Source organism: Haematobia irritans, chromosome 5 (genome assembly GCF_050003625.1).
Source record: "Haematobia irritans isolate KBUSLIRL chromosome 5, ASM5000362v1, whole genome shotgun sequence".
Taxonomy (NCBI): Eukaryota; Metazoa; Arthropoda; class Insecta; order Diptera; family Muscidae; genus Haematobia; species Haematobia irritans.
Genome location: NC_134401.1, coordinates 49,098,006 through 49,124,813, shown reverse-complemented (window position 1 = coordinate 49,124,813; position 26,808 = coordinate 49,098,006). Strand labels below are relative to the sequence as shown.

General features: G+C 35.9%; 1 protein-coding gene across 1 annotated transcript in view; it reads right to left on the bottom strand.

Moving 5' to 3' along the window:
• LOC142240434 (MOXD1 homolog 1) overlaps nucleotides 1–4,176 on the bottom strand; it is a 121,425-nt gene extending 117,249 nt beyond the window's left edge. The window contains exon 1 of the mRNA XM_075312140.1: nucleotides 2,327–4,176. Coding sequence (XP_075168255.1) covers nucleotides 2,327–2,812 — 486 coding nt within the window. The 5' untranslated portion in view covers nucleotides 2,813–4,176. The remainder of the gene's footprint in view (nucleotides 1–2,326) is intronic.
• Nucleotides 4,177–26,808: the final 22,632 nt, after the last annotated feature.

Below are 26,808 nucleotides of genomic sequence, written 5' to 3'. Positions count from 1 at the left end.
TTCCCATCGATTAAAACTATTTGGAATGATCCAGAAGCAAGGAAATTGGGTAGCGTACAAGTTGAAAACAAGAGACCTCGAAAGGCGTTGTTTTGCTTACGAACAGCTTGGAGCACGACAAAAGAAAGGAATTTTCCATCGCATCGTTATTGGTGATAACATTTGGATCCACTACGACAATCCATTGATTGTGGTATCTCCAAAACATGCATCCTGAACGCATCAACCGTTTCTTGAGGTGTCAAACATTCGACTGCTGTTTACTTTCGGGCTCATACGCGTAAATCCACGATTCATCACCTGTTATGGTGTCGACGTGTTTCCAAGTACCGTAATCGTATTTTTGGGAGTATTTTTTTTTTTGATCAATCGACATAAGCTTTTTTAGAGTGACTGACTATTCCAAAGCGAACAATTTTTCCGCGATCAAATGTTAATGCAATAGTGAATTTATGCTGGTCTCACTAATATTCTAATATTCTCACGATAGGTCACATGAGGATCTTGCAATATCTGTTGGCGCAGAGCATCAATGATTTCGGGAACAACAACTGATTATTTTGGACGACCTTAAAGAAATCAGTCTTGGAGTGAATTACGACCTCGTTTGAATTCACCATACCTTCGATGAACACTGGTCCTTGATGGAGCTTTATCGCCAAAAATTGAATCAAGTTCATCGATGGACTGTTCTTGGGTTAATTCACGTTGAAAGTTATAAAAATAATCGCACGAAAACGTTCACGATTTAATTCCATTGGGCGCGATTAATCTGCTGTAAACAACACAAATAGCGTTCGTATGTCAAAACGTTCTGAGGACAAATATATAGAGCTGTCACTTGGCAGATTGGAACACTAGGGTTGCCCAATCCCGGCATATAAATAACAACGCCCGTATAGGCATGACGAGGTGTTTTGGCATGTTGCAAAACCCAAAAAACGTATTTGAAGACACCCAAACGGGAAGTCCTACCCCAGAGACCGCCTCTTTTAATTACCACTTGTTCCAATCGATGGAGCATGACCTGGCTGATCAGCATTTTTGCCAAAAATTGAATCAATTCGCGTATTGAATCAAAAGACGAGTCGTTTTTTAGTCGCGTTAGCCGTATGTTGCCAGAAAGATAGAAAAAAGGAGAGGCTAACGATGGAAAATACTTCGATTGATCAATCTGTTAAAAAAATTTTCGGAATAAATTCTCGGATATTTGAAAAATCCCGCATTTTTAATTTACGCTCCCAATAACATTTTCAAAATATAAAACAAAATTATCGTTTGAATTCGTTTCTTTTCTTTGAAATTAATTTTTAGACAAATAAAGTTCATTTTCTTTATATAAAAGCGAATGAATGTGCAACACGAGCAATGAAAGTTTGCGTTGAGTTATATTTTCCTTCAAAGAAATGCCTCAAAAAGGAACTATGTCTAACGGTAAAGTCACACTCAGAGATGGTCTGTATCAAACTTTTTTAGGTTTGCGACTGTCGCAAAGTTGTAAACGTAGTAAACGTCACATACGGGTCGTAAATGTAGAAAAAGTAACAAAAGTCGCAAACTGAAATTACTTTAGTCGCGTCAGTTAGGCAGCGAATTCGATGATATCCAAGACGATGGTATGTGCGAAGAAGTGCCTTTGCACGAGTACAGGGTAACCGTGGATTTTCTCGTCCTTTCTTAGCTTTAAGTTCAGTCTCCTGTCCAATATAACCCCATGGTATTTTGCACACTCACCAATGGGAATTTCGATACCACCTAAGAAAATAGGCTTGACCATGGGAAAACTTTCATAAATTTCTGCAGAAACTCACAGCGAATGCTGTCAAAGTAAATTAAAAAATGTTCAGGATTTCTTCTATTCAAAATTTGATTTTCTACAGTAGGTTTACGACTTTTGCGACATACGTATTATACCGTCGCAAATGTATGTCGCAAAAGTCACAGTTTGTGACAGGCCAACCCTGGTCACACTGGGCAAATATTTGACAGAAATCGAACAAGAATTCATCACCACAGTCACACTAGCAAAACTATATCCAAATATATCGAAAACTCCTACTGGAAAAATTGTTGACACTCATTTTTGTTAAATATTTGCCTGGTGTGACCATACCCTAACATTTCGTTGCAGAGAATAGAAATAAACATACTTGCATGTATAATTAGTTATGGCTATATCTATCCATCATACCTTTTGTGCAAATCTACCTTTTTTAAAATGAGGTATTTAACCAAGGTAGTCCCATGTACTTGCAAACAATAAAATAGAATATAAACAGTAACAATAAAATGGAATATAAACCAAAAAAAAAGTGTATTCACTTACCAAAGCATTGGCCTTTCCAGTACGATCATCAACCCACAATAAAACCATATCGGCACCAGCCATACGCCCAGATTTACGCGAAAAACCCAAACCAATAAAGCCTTGGGTATTGACAGTAACACGAAAATATATATCCTTGGATTTTGTCCACCATTCCAACATATATAGACCATTTGAATCCATCATTTCCATGCGACGCCAATCGTTATGATGGACACCCGTCGTTTTGGATGATATGGTGTCAGAGCCAGTTGTCGACGATGATGGCAATGATGAGGATGAAGATGATGACGATGACGAGGATGACCCAGTAGACATAAAACTAATGTTTCTGGCATTATTGTGACTCGAATGATGGCCATGATGTAACTGATGATTATTATGAATATCATGAGGCCATGCTGTGAGAAAATTTGGTGCTCTAATGGCCAATAATATAAAGGCCATCATCAACAGGTGACATGAAGATGTTAAATGGTATTCCATAATGGTTGATATTTTATTTTTCCCCCGCTTTATTTTTTAATTAATTAACTTTTCTTATTATTATTTTAGATAATTGCTTTTCCAAGGGGAATGAGGTTTTATTTTTTTAAACGATTTTTTAGATGTTGTTATATTTATTTTTTTTTATAAAATTCTTCAATTTTAATTATCTTCTTGCGTATAGATATTTTGGCTTATTCAATATTTTTCCTAATTTTCCTGATTTTTTTTCCTAAATCACTTTTTTCCAATGAGATCAATCGTTTTCCACTTCACTTATTTTGTTTTAATCCACTTCACTCTTAATTCGATCTAATCCACACTGTATCGCTATTAATCCTTGCTTTACAGCTGTAACAGTGACTGTTATGTTGTTAACATTGCCATATCGTAAATCGTTTATTGTCTCTACACTCGTGGTTTCGAAGAAGCGATCAATAATAGCACGCGTAATATCCCGTATCGTAAAATAAGCAGCCTGTGCGTATACTTATGTATATATTGATATGTGTGTGTATGCGTGTGTGAGACTGCGTGCAGTTATTTTTGTATGGATAGTTTTTGTTGTTTCTGCTGTCACCGTTGTAGCGCAGCTGTCGTTTTTATAACTTCCGATGAATAAAGGCAGAGCTAGCCGTGTGCCTTGCCATGCATAGCAGCCGTAATAGTGGCAGACAATCGGCAGTTGTTAAAAATTTTGAACCGATCAAACAATTGCGCCTGCGCACACCTTTTGTTTTTCGTTATGCTTCTCTATTTTTGTATTTTTCCAATTTTTGTATTACCTCCAGCAAGGGAATATTTCACGCATATGTTTGCATAGCACTTATGGTTAAATAAATACATTCACATAAGGCAAAAAACTAAGGTAAAAATAAACCAAATAAGGGTTGTTGTTTCAACTATTTCAGAATGGAGATATTTATAGACACTATATTATTATTCTTTTCAAATTCAATTAAAATATATGGCATCAATAAACACTCATATTTTTTATTTTTTTAAATATATTTTTATTTTTTTGTTTTCTCTGCACAATATATTTTATTATTTTTCTTTTTGTGGTGTTAAGATTGAAAATTTTTTTTGTTGTTGTTTCAAAACACCATTTTTAGTTAAATTTTTTTGATTTCTTATTTTGTTTTGCAACTGTATAGATTCCACTATCGGGTTTGTTATAAAAAAATAATTCTTATTGCTTCACTGCACATACAAACATATTTAAATTTTACTTATTGGTATTTTTAAATATATCAATATTTTTTCTCTTGTATATCAATTCCACTTTTTTTGTTAATATATTATCCTTTGTTTTGTATGTTTTTGTTGTTGGCTCTTTTGTTCTTATACGCCCGTGGCTTACATCCTTTCCTTATGGTTATCCCTTAGCGAATGTGCCTGTTGAGGCCTATAGAAACTCGTTTGACTTGAATTTGAGTTTTGTTGTTTGTGCTTACCTATCTCGCTCTCTCACTCTTTAATGATCTCTGCAAAATTGTCTCTCTTTGTGTTTGCCTGTGTGTTCTTAGCATTCACCTCATTCGCTCTCTCTCTCTCTAATAAAGCCGGCCGCTTAATTTTTGCTTGGTATTTTGCTACCTATTTCTACCTGGTAGGAATTTTTTTCTTGGCCATCATAAATCGATTAGTTGGGGGATTTAAGGCAAGCCATCTAGGAAAATAAATACAGTTGGAAGATCGTAATATTTTACTATGGAGGTGTATTTAGAAAACAAGTTAAAGTGAAAATTAGAGGCATAAGTTTGGAACTTGGAATTTTCTATACATACACTCAGAAAAAAAACGAAAACGCAAAAATGAAATGTGTGTGAGAATTATGGGCTTCTTCTGGGAACCTAAAAAATTAATATGTATTGCAACAAAGGAAAACGCAATATATTTCCATGTTTTTTATTTATATTATTCTAAATAGAGAACGCTAACCAGTATGCATTAGTTGGCCTCTTTGGCAAGTAAACACGACAGTTTCATTTGGAATGGCTTCCCATCGGAGAAAACCAAATTCGCTCACTTTCGAGCAAGCGGAGCAAATCCTTGGCTCTTTTCAGTTCAACTATTTTTGTGCATTGGTGAGCTGTAGCACTTTTTGGAACTTTATTGGCTTTAGTCCAAGCTCAGTTTTCAATATCCCTGCAAAAAATTTGGATATTCTTCTAAAGGCACAACTTTAAAAGCACTTCCAAAAATGTCCTCCCAAAGATGTTCTCTATTTTAACTACATAGGGAGTTCAGTTTATAATTCGATTTTTTTTAAATTGGTAATTTTGACTTTATGTGTTTCAAATACGTTAAACAGTAAGAATTTGCAAAATGGTACAAATCATTTAAATTTTGTCAAAAAAATGCTAGAACCATTCTCGAAAATTATTTGAAGTCAAACGCAAATTCAGTGCAAAGGCTGTTGAAATTGTGGACTTCCGTCCTATGACAGTCCCATGTTACATTCATTATACCCTGCGCCACACTGTGGAATAGGGTATTATATGTTAGTGCATATGTTTGTAACACCCAGAAGGAGACGAGATAAACATATGGTGTCTTTGCCAATATTGCTCAGGGCCGGCCTCTGAGTCGATCTAGCCATGTCCGTCCGTCTGTCTGTGAACACATTTTTGTGATCAAAGTCTAGGTCGCAATTTTAGCCCAATCGACTTGAAATGTGGCGCAAGTATGTATTTTGGGTCAGAATAGAACCCTATCGATTTTGGAAGAAATCGGTTCAGTTTTATATATAGCCCTCATATATATCTTTCGCTCGATATCTACTAATATGGCCCCAGAAGCCAGAATTTCAGCCTGATTTACTTTAAATTTTGTACAAGGAGTGCAATTGATAGTGTCTTAAAGTGTGCAGAATTTGATTGAAATCGGTTCAGATTTAGATACAGCTCCCATATATATCTTTCTCCCGATTTTCACTTGTATTACCACAGAGGTCATAGTTGCAATCTGATTTTGCACAGGGAGTAGGTATGTCATTGTCACTACGCAAATCGGTTAAGATTTACATATAGCTTCCATATATATCCTTTTCCGATTTGGGCAAAAATGACCAAAATATCCACATTTTCGTAATAAAAAAGCCACTGCTAAGTCGAAAACTTGTAAAATTTCCTCCAATTTTTCTATTCTTCTAATACATATCTATCGACCGATAAATCATAAATACACTTTTGCGAACTTGACACTAAATTAGTTCAAATGTAAATGTTTTCCATATTTTTTACTAACATTGTGTTCCACCCCAGGGCATTAGCCTTAATGTTAAAGTCAATAAATTTCGCAGAACTCTAACAAATTTTGTCCAGATCGGTTCACATTTAAATATAACATAAACATAAACCTTTATATATAGCACCCAATGTATTGGATGGATTTGATATGATATCGAAAATGTGGATCTACAAAGTGGTGCGGGTATAATATAGTCGGCCACGCCCCATTTTAGACTTCCTTTGGGCATGTCGATCCCAGTCCACCGAGTGAACCCAGTGAACCGAGTCCAAATGTCAAAATATCATAGTGGGTCCATCCTCGAATAATTTAGACTCTATTTGCAGTATGTTGAACAAGGGAGTGGCCCTTTCTCCGCCATAAGATATCGTTCCTTCTTGTTCCCTGCAAATGTCAAGTAAATCTGGTGGCTGAGGTTTTTTGAAGTCTATTTTGAAAAGTGTCGAACTATGAAAAAAATTGCTAATTGCTGTTGTGGACTGCCGCGTAGATTAGGTTGTAGCGAACTCCTCTCATATGTTGCCCGATTGTATGTTTATGATGACCGATTTAAGACTCTCTGCATTAACATAATTTAGCACCACTTCTTTGATGTTTTGGGCTCCGTTTTTTTATGGGATGTGTTACATCCTTTTTGGCGAAAACTTCAGCTCACGAGCAAGTTTTCTACCACTGAAACGTGGGTTTCGATCAAATCTGACCTTCACTTTTCGGGTCATTATGATCACGGTAAATTTCTTTCAGTCATTGCTTGCATTTCCTCTGGAGTAATTTCTTCCTGCCCGGGGGATTTGAACGGTTCAAAGCCTACTTTTTTCCGATTCCGATTATGATTGCTGTGAGTGCAGCTGTCTGTTCAAGTCTCTATGTTATTGGCAGTAAATTATACAGAGGTCTGATTTCCAGGATAGGGTGTGTCCAATGGTGGTCCTTCGATGTATTAATGTAACTAGAATGGGAATGAATGTATAGTCATTCCCATCCGAGTTGCTCTAGAAGCCTCGAATTTGAGTAAGAGTTTTACTCGCGTTTATGTCCCCAGATTGTTCTTGTGGACAAGTCCTTTGAAGCTCCAGTGTTCATACCATCAGTAAAGAAGAGATGAGGGTATTTTATACAAATCGGGATATATTTTAGATCAGGTATAGTGGCAGCCCATTATTTTTTATCCGCACTTAGACTATTGTGATACCACAAGTGGTGAACTTCTCTTTTATTCATAAGTGCTGTCCGATTCGATGTTTAGCTCTATGACACAAATTAGAGAAATTTCCCCAGCATTACTTAGAGGGGATAATCCACCGCTGAAAAACTTTTTGGTGTTAGGTCTAGACTGGGATTGAAACCATGATTCTTTGGGCATGTGAATCCCAAACACAGAGTTTTTGTCCAACAGAGTTAGTCCAAATGTGAAAATATCATAGTGTGTCCATCCTCGAATAATTTAGACTGTATTTGCAGTATGTTAAACAAGGGAGTGACCACCTCCGCCATAAGATATCGTTCCTTCTTATTCTCAAGTAAATCTGAAGGCTAAGGTTTTTTGAAGTCTATTTTGAAAAATGTCGAACCATGAAAAAAAATGAAATTTTTGTTGTGGACTGCCGCGTAGGTTAGGTTGTAGCGAACTCCTCTCATATGTTGCCCGATTGTATGTTTATGATGATCGATCGAAACTGAGAGTGAACCCATTAACCTTTGAGTGCGAAGCGGGTGTGCTAACGATTACGTAACGGTAGGTAAGTCGTATATTTCCTGAAAATATTAGAACTTTAGTTGATTTTTGAAAAAGTCGACCTGGAGTTAGGTTCCTATCCACACGCTCACAAAAAATCGCTTCTGTAACATATACTCCCAAACATATTTTGCTTCAAGCATATACATTTTTGGGTATTGCCCAAACATTTATATGTTTGATCTCTTCCAATATATTATATGTTTGAAATCATATTGGTCTAAACAATATATGTTTGGGTAGTCTAAGTTCCACACATTTTGTATTTTTGCATCCAAATTCAATAATGTTGTCTTCCAACAAACAATATGTTATTATGTGAACATATAATATGTTTGGAAGCATTTTGCACCCAAAAATATTATATGCTTAAAAAAATCTCCCAAACAATATTGTGCTCAAAATTTTATTTATTTATTTATATATTTACAATCATAATGAATTATGAAAATAAACAGGTAATATAGGTGCTAACAACATAGGTTTTCGAACTGAATGCTCAAAATTTTGTTTCTGCCTAATTGTATATTCCCCCACATCTATCTCACTTCCACGAGATTTTTTAGTTCTTAGCACCTTTTTCTGTAATACAAACATTGTAGGAGAAATTATTCAATTCATATTCATATTTGCCGGACGGGGATTCGAACAGCGGACCACACAGTTTGTAAGGATCAAAGAAGTAGCTGATCAATTGCCCAAGGAAAAATAAAATGCTAATTTTGTAATAACAAGCAACAACCACCAACTTAATTCAATATCGCTCCCTGTTAAATAGCGCTCCAAGCTACTAAACACATATATGTTTATAGGCTATTTCTAAATTAATATATGTTTGCATCCAAGCATATTATATTTACAAACATTTTATGTCCCAAACATAATATGTTCTAACATATTAACATATATGTCCCAAACATGTTATGCTAGTTTATGAACATTATATGCTTGCACTCAAAAATATTGTGTTTAAAAATTTGTGTTCCAAACATATAATGTTTATAGCCAAACATATGAAAAACAGTCTTTTTCATTCGTGCACCCTATCTAATGGTGTCTATATTTTCAAGACACACCAAATTAAATTATTCACTCTCAAATGTAATTAAATGCTCCAAATGAAATTATCAAAATATTGAAAATTTTAATTTAATTTACATTAGCCAAAGGTCAAAGGAAGTAACATACAATGAAGACTCAAAATGGAAATAACAACATTTACAGCTTTTGATTATATTTATTAGTTATTCATTAAAAATATTCACCATTCAGAGACAGGAGAACACCATCATGACTACAGACTTGTGACTCAAAGTTTTACACGGATTAAAATTCAACGGAAAGAGAGACCAGTTTAATCGGTGTACCATCACTGTGGGACTCTTACACGTGCCGCCAAATTGTAACAAAGTTCAAATGTAAGCAAATGAACAACGTTCCTGCAAATGCATTGCATTGCATTAAGTTTTCGCGTTATGTTAACGTGAATTGGATGGCAAACGGAAAAGGAAACCCAAATGTAGAAGGAAATTCAAATGCACGCCAATTTTCACTTTGCGTATGAATATGCAACATTTTGAGTTCTGTTTGAAATTTTGACCTTTTGGCATGGTTTCAACTGCTAAATATTTATAATGATTAAATTCCATAGATCATCAGCGAAAGTCACGGAAATATGAGAGGAAATTTTTCCATTACTAAACTACCCAAAGTTTAGTAATGGAAACAAGTATATACGGCTGTAAATTCGGCCAGGCCGAAGCTTATGTATAAATAAAAAAAGGTGCTAAGAACTAAAAAGCTTTGTGGAAGTGAGAAAGATGTGAGGGAAAATGCAATTAGCCAGATTTTTTTTTGAGTTAGTCTTTATGAAATTGGAAAAGAATAAACGTGTATCACAAAACGTATATACTTTTCTTCCAAATACACTTCCACTATCAACGAAAAACTTTGTTTGTCTAAAATTTCGTTTGGGAGGAAAGAATTATTTTTTTGCGTGTAATACCGTAATATATACCACGTAGTCCATATCCATATAATCCATCCATATAATTAAGTTCGACAAAATTTTGTATAGAAATAAAAGTTTTGACAAAAGTTTCTATAGAAATAAAATTTTGACTACATTTTCTATAGAAGTAAAATTTGGACAAAATTTTCTATAGAAAGAAGGTTTGAACAAAATTTTCTATAGAAATAACATTTTGACAAAATTTTCAAAAGATTTAAAATTTTGGCACAATTTTCAAAAGATTTAAAATTTTGACAACATTCTCTAGAGAATTAAAATTTTGACAACATTTTCTATAGAAATAAAATTTTCCCAAAATTTACTATAAAAATAAAATTTGACAACATTTTCTATGGGAAAAAAATTTTTGACAAAATTTTCTATGGGAAAAAAAATTTGACAAAATTTTCCATAGAAATAAAATTTTGACAAAATTTTCTATGTTATAGAAATACAATTTTGCTAGATTATTTTTGGCTCGAGTGGCAACCATGATTATGAACCGATATGGACAAATTTTTGTGTGTCAGCCGGATCGGATGAAATTTGCTTCTCTTAGAGGATCCGCAAACCAAATCTGGGGATCGGTTTACATGGGGGCTATATATAATTATATGGACCAATTTTTGCATGGTTGTTAGAGACCATATACTAATACCATGTACCAAATACCAGCCGGATCGGATGAAATTTGCTTCCCTTAGAGGCTGCGCAAGCCAAATCTGGGGATCGGTTTATATGGGGGCTATATATAATTGTGGACCGATATGGACCACTTTTTGCATGGTTGTTAGAGACCATATACTAATTCCATGTACCAAATATCAGTCAGATCGGATGAAATTTGCATCTCTTACAGGATCCGCAAACCAAATCTGGGGATCGGTTTATATGGGGGCTACATATAATTATGGACCGATATGGACCAATTTTGGTATGGTTGTTAGAGACCATATACTAACACCACGTACCAAATTTCAACCGAATCGGATGAATTTTGCTCTTCCAAGGAGCTCCGGAGGTCAAATCTAGGGATCGGTTTATATGGGGACTATATATAATTATGGACCGATATGGACCAATTTTTGCATGGTTGTTAGATACCATAAACTAACACCATGTACCTAATTTCAACCGGATCGGATGAAATTTGCTTCTCTTAGACGCTCCGCAAGCCAAATCTGGGGATCGGTTTGTATGGGGGCTATATATAATTATGGACCGATATGGGCCAATTTTTGCATGGTTGTTAGCAGTGGAGTCGGAGTCTGAAAATGTTGCTGGAGTCGTATAAATTTTGCTCGACTCCGGCTCCGGCGAAACAAAATTTGAAAAACACTTCATATCTTTGTAACAAAAGAAATATTTCGACAAATTAGATTCGATTGGGGTTTTTAATCGAACAACGATAAACGAAGTCCTGGATTTCAGGACATTCAAAGTGTATTTATATGGGTGAAATTTCACGGTGATATAAAGAGTAGGTTTTACTAGAATATTGGCTGAATTGATCAATTGTATAGTCCATTTTTAACATATTAAACTATCAATTTTTAAGCCTATATATACTCTTGATAAAGGTACAATTTTAAGGCAATATAACAGTAGAGCCTAACGTTCTGAATTTTTGGCAGGCATGTTGAGTTCGAAGATGGGTCATACCGAACAATTTTGTGATATAGCACCTACATATAAGCCCATCTCCGATTTGTTTTAAGAAATTTTTCCCAGTCTAAAATTTTCATAAGATTTGTCAGAAATTTTGAGTTATTTGAGATCCATAAATAAATGCGGAAATTTCCCGTCGGCCAGATTTTGTGTATGGGGATAATTATTTGAGAAATCTCCAATACCAGATTTTACTTCTTAAACATCTGGAAGCCTAATTATTTTAGAAATTTAAGAAAAAAAATTTAAATTTTCAATATCATTTTTTTATTTAATTTAAACATAAGTTGTTAAACTAATGCTAAAACAAAATATAAAATTAAATTAATTTAAATTAAATAGTCCAATCTATATTTCCAAAAAACTAATCATGATAAAATTTCCAATTGGGTCTCGATTCATTGAACTAGATATTGCTCTCTTTGAGCCGGTAAGAATTTAAATTTCTCTCATTCTCATCTTTTGCATTATGCCCATTTTTTAATGCGGCATAAAACTGGGAACCAAACATAAGTATTCCAGATTGTGATGATATAGCTGCACACAATACCCTGAGCGATTACTGAAGCGCATCAGTATTCATCCATCGCACACGGCAAGTAAATGTAAAACTTGGACAAAGTAGGTACATCTGAGAACATGTGAATAATACCCACAGACTTGAGACATATTTACGGCAGTCTGCTTTTATTTCTTTATTTTACACAAATCAAAAAAAAAAACCAAATGCGTTGCAATGTTGCTGCTTCAACGTACATACGAGTTTAGTTTTGCTACGCCTTGTTGGTTTTTGTTTTCAAAATTCAATACGTGAACCCATATGCCTCTTTCCTTGTTCTTTGCTTTTGTCTTTACCCCTTAGTTACGGGCTCATGGCTGCTTTGGGCATCTTGCCAACCAACTGTGTGCCTATTGCAGTCTCTGCAACATTTGCTGCCGTTCTGTTATAATGACATTGGTGGTGTGGTTGCGCGCATGCGCATCATCATTCATTCGGTCAACCGTATTTTTTCCTTAAGGCGTTCTCGTTGTTTTTTGCTTATTTAGCCATAATAGCATAACTGCAGTGTATGTCTGCAATAGAGCTCTCGTCTCGTTTTCAAGAAAACAAGTTCAATGGGAGCTATGGGACAGACATGAACACCTTGTGGAAATTAAACAGAACTAAACTTTTCAACTTGTGACTAAATACTGGACTAACAACTCAAAGCAATGGCTTGCTCTCTCCTAGGTAATATACCACCACCACAATGAATTACTTGGTGGCCGTGTTGCCAAAGTTCCAGTGAGATGTATAAGCATGATGTTGGCGGGAAATCTGATCAAAATTATCCGCTAGATGAAAAGAAAGGAGTAAGATAGGGGTTAGATGAAGTGCATGTCTGCATAGACCGACTAACGTCGTGAGATCGTCTTCGAATTTCTCTCTGCTCAAAAATATATATCTCTATATTTCGGTTTCGATTTTAAAATGGACTGAATAGGTAGAGGTGGAATCCCCTCTACATTTAGTGCATCGACTTAGGAAAATGAAGGCAATATCGCAACAATTCCTCTTGTGATGGAAAGAGGAATATTAGAAAAATTTTGAGGAAAAGGAATAAATGGAAATTTTCGAGGCGCGATATCAATGTAGGGGATTTGGTAGTAGTTCGTAGTGAGAAATTGCCTCCTACATCGTAGAAGTTAGGCCATGTGGATGACATTCATCCGTGTTCGGACGGTGCTGTCGTGAGAACAGTTTGCTGTAAAACTGGTCATTCCGATCGAATAGTGTTCTACAGTTTGTTTAATTATTGCTCCATTTTTCTTTTCGCAGCACAATGGAAAATATGAGTGAAATTGTTAAGACTCTCCCTGATTATGAGGATGGCTTCCCGATGTCCGATGAGGAAAGAGAGAGAGAGAGAAGTGTAGAAATTAATGTTGTATCGGTTCTTCGCAAACCGAATGATGACCGGTGATAAACCTGGTCATTCCGACCGAATAGTGTTCTACACTTTGTTTAGTTATCGCGCTATATTTATTTTCGCGGCACAAGGGAAAATATGAGGGAAATCTTTAAGACTATCCCTGATTATGAGGATAACTTCCCTATGTCCGATGAAGAAATAGAGTGTAGAAATGACTGTTGTTCCGATTCTTCGCGAACCGATACCAACCATCGAGTTTTCTGATGTCGGGATGTTCCTAGTGGTCGCCTCTTTACAAGAGATAGTACCGACGCCAATAGTTGCCCCTCCGTCGGGGGATGATATGACTCCCGCTGATTTATCCGCAACTGAAATAAAGGTGTCGAACTCGACTACGGGGACTGTCCAAAAGAATAATGAACAAATGGGTTCATTGAAACGTTTCGTGCCGAAAATTCTTGGGTATGCGGTTGGAAAAGGTGTACTCGATCTGCTTGAGGAAATCCCACATGCGATCGACTTGCGATAGTGGCGATAGGTGTCGCGAATCTGGTGATGACCACCACACACTGCTACACTCCTTCGACCAACAACGTGCTTCCGATCCTTCGTTCCAAGTTTTAAAGCGGAAATATAAGTCAAGCTCGTCCGTGTACTATATAACAAATACAGTTGATCCTGATCCGAAGTTATTTTTAAAACCAACCATTATGTTTGATCTCATGATTGTCTTGTTACTCATCTTGTCAGATTGCCGAAGTGTGTCTAAGCTGTCCTCGACCCATATGCGGGTACAGCATGATATGCAGAAACCTGACCAGAGAATGAAGCCGACCCATTTTTGTCGGCGGCTGCTGATACCAATTTTTTGCCTCCGGCGGCGACGGCTTGACGGCTAAGCCGATATAAATTTGTCTTTTCGGCGGCGGAAAATTATCCATTATAAAATCAATTTTTAGTTATCCGAATGGTAATGAGATTAGTTGTACAACCAATCTTACAATCACATTTACATTTCAATTTTTGCAAAATTATTATTGATACTGACGGATTTTGGGTGGAAAATAAAACATTTTGACAGAAAATACAACAAATATTAATAATTTTCTCGGATTTAAATCAATATTTATGATTATGGCGGGTAATTTTAAGTCGAGACGAGTCGAAATATTGGGCGGCGGATTCGACTAGCAAAAACTTTGTTGAGTTTTGAGGCGGTAGAAACCTCCTCTCGCATACAGTGTCTAGCATCTTTGGTATCTCCCTCGACTTCGCAAGAAGATCTGCTAGGTTTTACCGTCTTTCCGGAGTTGGGCTGGTCATAAGGACTGACGTCTACTAAGGGTGATTAAAACGAAAATATATTTGAGTCCGGGATACCCATTCGCCCAGTTAACGATTTTCGGCTGGGTACTATCAGCTCAATGTTAGCCATGAGAATCATGTAGGGTTGTAGGTCAGCCTGACCAAGAATCCAGACACTACCGATCCTCCAGGTCAACAGGTCATATATTTATTTACTTATGTATCTTCCAGTTTTTGCACTTAAATTCAAAATATGGCAACACTAATTTGCGGTCATTTGGAATAATACAAGCGTACAATTGACATTAAAATGAACTGAATTGGCAAACTACTGTTGCCGACTCTTTAATGGCGGGATAGACGGACAACAGATGCAGACTTTGGGGGGACCACTTGATGGGAACAAGCATTTGGGTTCTGTAATGCCTCGATGTAAGCGATTAGAAATTCTAGGGTTCATTGGTTTGCAGTTAATCAGGTGTTGGTTAGGTTCTCCATGGTCGGTTTTTGACGACAATTTCTCTATGTAGATGATTGAAAATAGTTAACTGTGTTGATATGTTATTGATCAGAATCTGTCCGTGATTTATATGAACGATCGGGAGTTGAAGAGCTTTTCATTTTTAAGCTGATCAGATATAGGTTGGTTTCCAGATGGCTTCGTGTAGCCACAGTTAAATAGATATCTATTGTTTAGAATCGATAACAGCTTCGGGCTAGAGGTGTGCACGTGACACGAAATTGTCGTGACTCACGAACATTTTCGTGATTCGTGCGTGAGTTACTCTCACGACATTTTTCGTGAGTCACGAAATTTTTCGTTAGTCACGGTATTTTTCGTGAGTCACAACGTTTTCGTGCGTGAGTACAAATTTTCTTTTCGAGAGTGTGTGTAAGCGTGAGTCCTACCAAAAAATATCGTGCGTGAGTATGATTTTTTAGTCGTGCGTGTGCGTGAGTAAATTATTACTCACGTGCACTCCTCTACTTCGGGCCCGTCAGTGTTCGTTAATAGTTCTGGTTCGGTAATACCTTGGGATCTGATTTTTAAAGCGAAATTCAAAAGGTGAAACCACTTAGAGATAGGTCACATGACGATCTTGCAATATCAGTTGGCTCACATCATCAATGGTTAACGGAACAGCAACTGATTTTTGACGATATTCACGAAATTGATCTTAGAGTGAACTACGACCTCGGTTGAATTCGAATGAAGAAGTTTCATCGTCAAAATTTGAATTATGTTCATCGATGCACTGTTGTTGAGTTAATCCACGTCAAAAGTTGTAAATCGCACGATTTAATTCCCATATTTGGGCGAGATGAATCTTTTAAGGTGCTGTAAACAACACAATAAAATAGCACTCGTATATCAAAAAGTTCGGAGTATGTATAACCTCAAAAATGTCTAGCTTTACTGACATATTGCAACAATATTGTTACCCAATCCCGAAATATAAAAGGCAACCCTCGTAATGCCAAGATTTTTTATTGAATGTCAATGTTTGAATTGTAGAGAGAAGTTCACCACTGTGGTATCACAATGGACTGATTAGTCTACGTGAGCCTAATACATAGGGCTGCCATCTAAGCTACTCGTATCCTAACCTAACCTAACCTGAATTGTAGAGCCGAAGGTCTTAGTGGGGTGACAGTATGCTCGAAAGCCTCTGTTGCGAAGCTTTAGACTCAAAGGTCCCAGTAGAATTGTACACGCAGAGAAGGAATATAATCACCTCAAACATGTTTCAAGAGCAAAATGTTATTTTTGGACGGTGAACATGGAACATTTTTGTCGCAATCATGTTCATTTCTCGGAAAACATATACGTGATTGCCGAAATCAGGTACATAATTTTCGAGAACATAACAAGGTTACGACAAACATGTTACATTTTCCCGTCCAAAAATAACATTTTGCTCTTCAAATATGTTTGAGGTGATTATATTCCTTCTCTGGGTGTAGGTCCGAAAGTCTCAGTAGGTGAACTGTGAACCCGAAAGTTTCAGTAGTAAAACTGTAGAGCCAATGTTCTCAATAGTAGAATTGGGAGGCCCAAGGTCTCAGTAGAGTATGCTCTAAGGCTGCAGTAGGGGGAAATTTAGACCCTAAGTTCTAGGTAGTTGAACAGTAGGCCTGAAGAAATTGATGCTCCAAGGTCTCACTGGAACAAGTGTAGGTCCGAAGGCCTTAGTTTTCCTACGGGAAATTAGTGCAAATTGCCACTAACGGACTTATCACAAAAGTGGTGTCAGTACTCCAGTTTGTTGCAATTTTTAAATTATTCTATAATAATATCCACCACCACAGAATAATGATGAGGTTGTACTAATTTTGTCATTGCATTTGTAACACATCGAAATAACTATTTCAGACTACATAAATTGTATATATGTATATTCTTGATCAGAGAGAAATTCAAAGACGATATAATTAAATCCGTATGTCTGGATTTCTGTCTGTTGTAATCACGCTGCAGTCTACAAAATTGAAGCTTGCGTGATGAAATTTTGCCCAAACTCGTCGAAGATGGGCTACATCAGTCGGTATAGATTTTAACATAGCTCTCATACAAACCGACCTCCCGATTTGGGTTCTTGAGCATCTAAACATCCCAATTTTATCCGATTTGCCTGAATTTCAAACCATATTGTAAGTGTGCCTAATATGGTGTGATTTGGTCAAATCTCCCGATTTGTCTACTTGAGCTTTTAGACACCGCATTTTTTATCCGATTTGCTCGAAATTAAAAATCTAGAGGTATTTTGGGCCCACATATAAGTACGACGAGTATGGTGCGTATTGGTTCACCAATTTACCATCTTCGTCGTCTAGACATCCGAATTTTTATCCGCTTTACTTGATATTAAAAATATAGAGGTATTTTGGGTTCATACATAAATACAACGAATATGGTGCGTATCGGTCCATGGTTTGGTATCTCCGTCATATAGATCGATCTCCCGATTTGACCTCTTGTGCGTCCAGACATGCGAATATTTACCCTATATATATATATATATATATATATATATATATATATATATATATATATATATATATATATATATATATATATATATATATATATATATATATATATATATATATATATATATATATATATATATATATATATATATATATATCGGTTCCAAAGATATATATATATATATATATATATATATATATATATATATATATATATATATATATATATATATATATATATATATATATATATATATATATATATATATATATATATATATATTTAAGCTTCTGCTAAAGACGGTCATTCACAATTAAATTACTTGGGTTGCGACCGATGGCAAGGCATCTTAAAACTTCTTAACATCATCTTTTAAATTGTAAGCTAGTCCAGGCGGGATATATAGTAAACAAAAGAAAGGTCGATTTAATATGTATATATTAATTTCTTGACCGGTATATATAGGGAAGAAATAATTACGAACCGATATGAACTTTTGTGCGGTAATTATAGAGCCAAAATTTAAATATGGGGGTTGCTTTATATGGGGGCTATATACACACTGAAAAAAAAGCATGCCCGGTTCCAAAGATTTTGTCTTTACTTTAAAAAATTTGGTATTGATTCCGAGCCAAAGAAGCGGAGAATACAAGTATGGATACTTTTAAGACACAATTCTCTTTTAAATTTGGGTTTTGTGTACTTGCTTCTAGGAAGCAAATTTCAAGTTTTCGCTTTTTCAGCTTTTTTTCTCCATATGCTATCAAAGTCCTTTAAAAACGAGTTAACGATAACTTTATTTTCCAAATTAAGACCCGACTTCCAGTAGAAATTATGTTATGTTTCAAGTGAAATACGTCTTTAAAATAAAGTGTTGAAAAACATGTCCTATATTTGAACGATTTTTTACTTTGTAGTAAAGACGCAAAATGACAACAAATTTAAAGACAATTTCATTAAATTTAAAGAATTTTTCTGAATTATTAAAGTCAAGTTGACCTTAGCCCAAACATTTTTTCTTTCATGTTATGATACCCATTTTTAAGTTAAATCACTTAGTTATAAGGACAATACAACTTCATTGAAAAGTTTATCGACTTTTGGACAAGGAAAAAAACTTTATATTAGAGAAATTCGTCTTCTATGCTAAGCAAAATTTGCATTCGTATTTTAAAGACATGAAATCTTTGACCTCACGACAATATTTTTTTTAGTGCAATTATGAACACGAGTCTACCAAAAATGGCTGATTTTTTACTGTTCGGTAGATTGGTAGAATTCTAAATAATTTGGAAGATCTTGCAAAATATTCCTCTCCAACTTTGAAATGCTTCATAAATTTTCTATAGAAATAAAATTTTGAAATAAAGGAAGAAATAAAAAAATAAAATTTTAACAAAATTTTCTATAGAAATAAATTTTTGACAACATTTTGTATAGAAATTATATTTTGACAAAATTTCCGAAAGACATAAAATGTTGACAACATTTTCTATAGAAATATAAAATTTAGACAAAATTTTCTATGGCAATACAATTGTGGTAGACTATTTTTGGCTCGAGTGGCAATCGTGATTTTTATGTGATAGGGGATCGGTTTATATGGGGCTATATATAATTATGGACCAATGTCCAATTTTTGCATGGTTGTTAGAGACCATATACCAACACCATGTACCAAATTTCAGCCAGATCGGATGAAATACGCTTCTCTTAGAGGCTCCGCAAGCCAAATCTGGGGAACGGTTTATATGGGGGCTATACGTAAAAATGATCCGATGTGACCCATTTTCAATACCATCTGACCTACATCAATAACAACTACTTGTGTCAAGTTTCAAGTCGATAGCTTGTTTCGTTCAGAAGTTAGCGTAATTTCAATAGACGGACGGACGGACTTGCTTAGATCGACTCAAAATTTCACCACGACCCAGAATAACATATACACTTTATGGGGTCTGAGAGCAATATTTCGATTTGTTACAAATGGAATGACAAAGTTAATATACGCCCCATCCTATGGTGGAGGGTATAAAAACAGTAATAATATTGGCTACAATTAAATACTTAACGACCTACGAATCATAGGATATCGGGAAACGTAGACCCTTGTGGGTGCCAAGGGTCTACGTTTCCCGAGTGTCCAATGATTCGTAGGTCGTTAAGTTTTTAATTGTAGCCAATATTTTGATTGTTTTTATACCCACCGGGTATAATAAGTTTGTCATTCCGTTTGTAACGCATCGAAATATCGATTTCCGACTGTATAAAGTATGTATATTCTTGATCAGGGAGAAATTCTAAGACGATATAAGCATGTCCGTCTGTCCGTCTGTCTGTCTGGCTGTCTGTTGTAATCACGCTACAGCATTCAATAATGGAGCTATCGTCCTGAAATTTGGCACAGAATCGTCTTTTGGGCTATATCGGGCCATGTTTTGGTATAGCCCCCATATAAACCGACCTCCCGATTTGGGGTCTTTCGCTTATAGAAACCGTAGTTTTCATCCGATTTGCGCGAAATTGAAAATCTAGAGGTATTTTGGGACCTTGAAGAGGTGTGCCAAAAATGGTGAGTGTCGGTCCAAGTTTGGTATAGCCCCCATATAAACCGACCTCCCGATTTGGGGTCTTTCGCTTATAGAAACCGTAGTTTTCATCCAATTTGCGCGAAATTGAAAATCTAGAGATATTTTGGGACCTTGAAGAGGTGTGCCAAAAATGGTGAGTGTCGGTCCATAAACCGACCTCCCGATTTTATTTCTTGGGCTTATAGAAACCGTAGTTTTTATCCAATTTGCTTGAAATTGGAAATCTAGAGGTATTTTTGGGCCATAAAGAGGTGTGCCGAAAACGGTTAGTATCGGTCGGTATTTTAGTATAGCCCCCATAAGAACGATTTCCCGATTTAACTCCTTAGGTTTCTAGAAACCGTAGTTTTTATCCGATTTGCCTGAAATTGTAAATATTCTCGTATTTAAGGCTCACAAAAACGTGTATCGGATTAAGTTTTTATCGGTCCATTTGGTAATGCCTCCATATAGACCAATTTCACTTCTTGTGAGTATAGAAGGCGCACTGATCATGAAAATTGCTTGAAACTCAATGTAAAATTTCCAGATTTTATTTTTCGGGTGAAAATCTACAGATTTAAAATTTCAAATCAAGACGTTATTTTATAATTTTCTTGCACACTTACAAGAGATGTTAATGGTTCCTCTAAAACTCAAACAAAAATGGTTCTTATAAATCCAGAATCTGATATAGTCCTCATAGGTGAAATCTTTAAATGTATCTTCGGGAAGTGTCCTCAAGTCCTCAAGCCCTCCTGAAATTTCAAAGGAAATCCTAATATTTGGTTCATGGTGGTGGGTATTTAAGATTCGGCCCGGCCGAACTTACTGCTGTATATACTTGTTTATAATAGGATCAAATTTAGATATAGCTCCCATATATATGTATCGCCCGATTTCGACAAATGGGGTTACGTTGCGCGTTTTTACTAACCGATTATCGTAAAATTTGGCACAAAGTAAACTTTTTCATCACCCTTCAAATGTGTAAAATTTCATCGAAATCGGTTCAGATTTAGATATAGCTCCCATATATATGTATCGCCCGATTTTCCCAAATTTGGCCACATAACCCTTGTTTTTTACCCGATCTTACTCAAATTTAACAAAAGGTAACCATCTGTGGTATCAACTATACCTGCCAAATGTCATCCAAATCGGTTCAGAGTTAGATATAGCTCCCATATATATGTATCGCCCGATTTTCACAAATCTTTTGACGTTTCGTGGTAGTAGGGCAATGTAGTACTGTGTAATGGCACATACCCTAAGTCGACCCTTATGGAAACATTTTGATTGTAAGAGGTTGGCTGATAAGTCCCCGGTCTGACACATAGATGGCTTCGCTAGTATTAAATGCATATTATTTTTATATAGTACCAACCTTCGAGTCAATTGACGTCTGCAAGTCAATTAGTTTGTGAGATAGAGCGTCTTTTGTGAAGCAACTTTTGTTATTGTGAAAAAAATGGAAAAAAGGAATTTCGTGTTTTGATAAAATACTGTTTTCTGAAGGGAAAAAATACGGTGGAAGCAAAAACTTGGCTTGATAATTAATTGGTATGCAAAATTCAAGCGTGGTGAAATGAGCACGGAGGACGGTGAACGCAGTGGACGCCCGAAAGAGATGGTTACCGACGAAAACATCAAATAAATCCACAAAATGATTTTGAATGACAGCAAAATGAAGTTGATCGAGATAGCAGAGGCCTTAAAGATATCAAAGGAACGTGTTGGTCATATCATTCATCGATATTTGGATATGCGGAAGCTCTGTGCAAAATGGATGCCGCGCGAGCTCACATTTGACCAACAACAACAACGTGTTGATGATTCTGAGCGGTGTTTGCAGCTGTTAACTCGTAATACACCCGAGTTTTTCCGTCGATATGTGACAATGGATGAAACATGGCTCCATCACTACACTCCTGAGTCCAATCGACAGTCGGCTGAGTGGACAGCGACGGGTGAACCGTCTCCAAAGCGTGGAAAGACTAAAGTCCGCTGGTAAAACAATGGCCTCTGTTTTTTGGGATGCGCATGGAATAATTTTTATCGATTATCTTGAGAAGGGAAAAACCATCAACAGTGACTATTATATGGAGTTATTGGAGCGTTTGAAGGTCGAAATCGCGGCAAAACAGCCCCATATGAAGAAGAAAAAAGTGTTGTTCCATCAAACCAGCGCACCGTGCCACAAGTCATTGAGAACGATGGAAACAATTCATGAATTGGGCTTCGAATTGCTTCCCCACCCACCGTATTCTCCAGATCTGGCCCCAGCGACTTTTTCTTGTTCTCAGACCTCAAAAGGATGCTCGCAAGGAAAAAATTTGGCTGCAATGAAGAGGTGATCGCCGAAACTGGGGCCTATTTTGAGGCAAAACCGAAGGAGTACTACCAAAATGATATCAAAAAATTGGAAGGTCGTTATAATCGTTGTATCGCTCTTGAAGGGAACTATGTTGAATAATAAAGACGAATTTTGACAAAAAATGTGTTTTTCTTTGTTAGACCGGGGACTTGTCTGCCAACCTGTTACATAAATATATATGGCCGATTTGAAAAAATTTGGATTTATTACCCAAAGTAATTGAGTGATTTCCTCTTTTGTTTAATAATGGAAGCAATATTAGCGGCATACACCCTTACAAAAAATCGCTTCTGTAACATATACTCCCAAACCTATTTTGCTTCAAGCATATATATTTTTGGGTATTGCCCAAACATTTATATGTTTGATCTCTTCCAATGTATAATATGTTTGAAAGCATATTGGTATAAACAACATATGTTTGAGTAGTCTAAGTTCCAAACATTTTGTATTTTTGCATCCAAATTCAATAATGTTGTCTTCCAAAAAACAATATGTTATTATGTGAACATATAATATGTTTGGAAGCATTTTGCACCCAAAAATATTATATGCTTAAAAAAAATTCTCCCAAACAATATTGTGCTCAAAATTTTATTTATTTATTTATATATTTACAATCATAATGAATTATGAAAATAAACAGGTAATATAGGTACTAACAACATAGGTTTTCGACCTGAATGCTCAAAATTTTGTTTCTGCCTAATTGTATATTCCCCCACATCTTTCTCACTTCCACGAGATTTTTTAGTTCTTAGCACTTTTTTCTGTGATACAAACATTGTAGAAGAAATTATTCAATTTTATGATTTTTTTTATTTTAATTTTACCTTTTGCCGGACGGGGATTCGAACAGCGGACCACACAGTTTGTAAGGATCAAAGAAGTAGCTGATCAATTGCCCAAGGAAAAATAAAATGTTAATCTTGTAATAACAAGCAACAGCCACCAACTTAATTCAATATCGCTCCCTGTTAAATAGCGCTCCAAGCTACTAAACACATATATGTTTATAGGCTATTTCTAAATTAATATATGTTTGCATCCAAGCATATTATATTTACAAACATTTTATGTCCCAAACATAATATGTTCTAACATATTAACATATATGTCCCAAACATGTTATGCTAGTTTATGAACATTATATGCTTGCACTCAAAAATATTGTGTTTAAAAATTTGTGTTCCAAACATATAATGTTTATAGCAAAACATATGAAAAACAGTCTTTTTCATACGTGTACAAACTCTGTAGGTTCAGAATAAACTATAGCTTCTAATATCAGACTTTTCTGTTCAGATTGTGATAAAACTCCCATAACTATGTACCCCTTAATGTTTTTACACATGTTTACTAATTCAGTAGTGGTGTTTTAGGGTATGATATAGTCGGCCCCGCCCGACTTTTTACTTTATTCACTTGTTTCCTGTTCCCTTCAGACCTGAGGTATGCCTGACATCCATAATGAATTTGTGGGTTTTTATAACAACTGGCAGTGATATCAAAGAGCCATCTTCTGGCTCTTTGATATCACTGCGTCCCGACAGCGTTCCAATTAAAAATTCCCACCCCTCCCTTTGGCAAAAACTTTAAACAAACTAAGCAAAATGCTACTTCGTACCTCAAATCAACTTCAAAGACTTCCTTTTAAAACTAAATCATGCGATTCAACTAAAGCTGCTTTATTTAAAGTTGACAAACTAACCTTGTTTCTTTTTTTGTTTTAATAGAAAACAAAATATCCACAGTTTTTTAAAGTAAAAACTTAAAAAAAAAAATATTTCAATTTCCCATGGCTTTTTAGAATAATGAAAGGGAATCCCAACAGAAATCAAGGCACCGAACCATGATGCTATCATTCCCGTTCCATGGATGGTTGAGCATAGTGAATTGTGCAAAAAAGGTTTTTCATTACACACTTTATGCTCCTACAGCATTGGGGGAATAGTTTTGCCAACAAATCGCCCGTATTTCCAAGGAAATACTTAGGGTCTATGGCTACAACGCTCTGTTGATGTTAAATCCTAGATTTTCTATGGCAATTTCCGATGATTTAAATTAATATGACTTATACGAAATATGTTAAAATTTTGTGTTTTTTATTTTTATACCCACCATCATAAAGGGAGGGGTTATATTAACTTTGTCATTCCGTGTGTGTGGAAATCACGCTATCCTCCGAATGAAACAACCCAGCAAAAAAAGCGTCGCCAAAAAAGTAATGAAAATGTTCTTTTTGGATCCGGAAGTGGTGCAAAATTGACGCAGAAGCAATGAATTTAACATGGTCTTGTCATAGGACGGAAGTCCTCCATTTCAACAGGCGTTGCACTGTATTTGCATCACTTCTTTAGGTGTGATCCCAATTCAATGTTTTGGATGTAAATTAAGAAATTCTGTGATATTTTTGTCAAATAAATATTTTTTATAATTTTTTATAATTTTTAATGGATTCTAACGCTTCCCGAAAACGTTTGACTTCAAATATTTTCAAAAATTCACAATTTTTTCAGATTGGATTTAGCATTTTTTTCGACAAAATTTTAATAATTTGTACCATTTTATGAATTCTTACTCTGTTTTTAACCTATTTTAAACAAAAAAATTTAAAATTACCCATCAAAAGTAGGAAAAAACTAAGTTATTAAAAAATTGAATTAAAATAACTTCCTGGGTAGTTAAAATAAAGAACATCATTGGGAGTGCATCTTCTGGAAGTGCTTTTAAAGTTGTGCCTTTGGAAGAACTTCCCAATTTTTTGGCTGGGAAGCTATCGACTTAAAACTTGGTAGAAGTAGTTCTTAATGATGTAGGTTGGACGGTATTGCAAATGGGCCATATGGGACCACTGTTAGGTATAGCCCCCATATAAACCGGCCCCGATATTTGTCTTGCGGACGCACTTGGAAGATTACATTTTACCGATCCGGTTGAAATTTGGTACGTGATGTAAGTATGTACCACCTAATTAGCATGCAAAAAGTGGTTCATATCAGTTCATAATTATTGGGTCCCCCATATAAAGCGATCCCCAGATTTGACCACCGGAGCCTCGTAGAAGAGCAAATTTCATCCGATTCGGTAAAAATTTGGTTCGTGATGTTAGTGTATGCCCTCTAACAACCATGGAAAAAATTGGTCCATATCGGTCAATAATTATATATAGCCCCATATAAACCGGTCCCAAGGTTTGACCACCAGAGCCTCATTTTCATTGAGACAATGAAATTGTTCATTAACGGTAAGAAATGTTTCGTTATGCCAGGATATATCTGAGTAAGAAGAAACGTAAAGGAAAATGAACTGGCGTTATGAGCAAGGACACTCAGGGAAGTGAACTTAGAGAACGCAAAGCCAATAGAGTCAAAACGGACCGAGTTGGATGCATGAATACGGAAGATACATGAAGCGATGTGAACAAATGCAACGGTCGAAAGGGTGGCTCAAAATACTATGGGATGACCCAGACATGAATAAGTTTGATACTCCTACCCAAGGAGAGTAAAACGACAGTCAGGGTCATGGATTTAATGACTGGTCACCTAAAATTGAGAGTACATCTGCGCCGAATAGAAGCAGCAGAGGATGGTGCATATAGGACGTGTTTTGAGGATGATAACACCTTGGAATACTACCTATGTGACTGCTCTGCCTTTAGTAGACAAAGGACCAACCATATCGGTGAAGAGGTGATTCGGGAAACAAATTAGGGAAGTTGTTTGGGAGACTGAATTCCTGGAATAAAAGTAGGGTACGATGGAAAGGTTAAGTTAGGTTAAAGTGGCAGCCCGATTAAATTTCAGGCTCACTTAGACTATTCAGTCCATTGTGATACCACATTTAACTAAAAGTACCTATTACATATGGGCACTTCCAGTCTTAACCACTGAACCTTCTCTATTATTTATTTTTGTTGAACCAACCAGATTGCTCCAAAAACATTAACAAACTGCTTAAGTTAACGTTTTCCAGGTCCGCCAGTAATCTAAAGCTATATGCTCCTAAAATTCGCTTACGCCTTACACAAAAAGCAAGACACTCACACAAGAGGTGTTTAATTGATTCCTTTTCCTCCGCATCATGACAGCATATACAATAGTCATTATACTTCGCACCTGTAGTTTTTGAATATTCGCCTATCAGGCAGCAACCCGTTATAGCAGA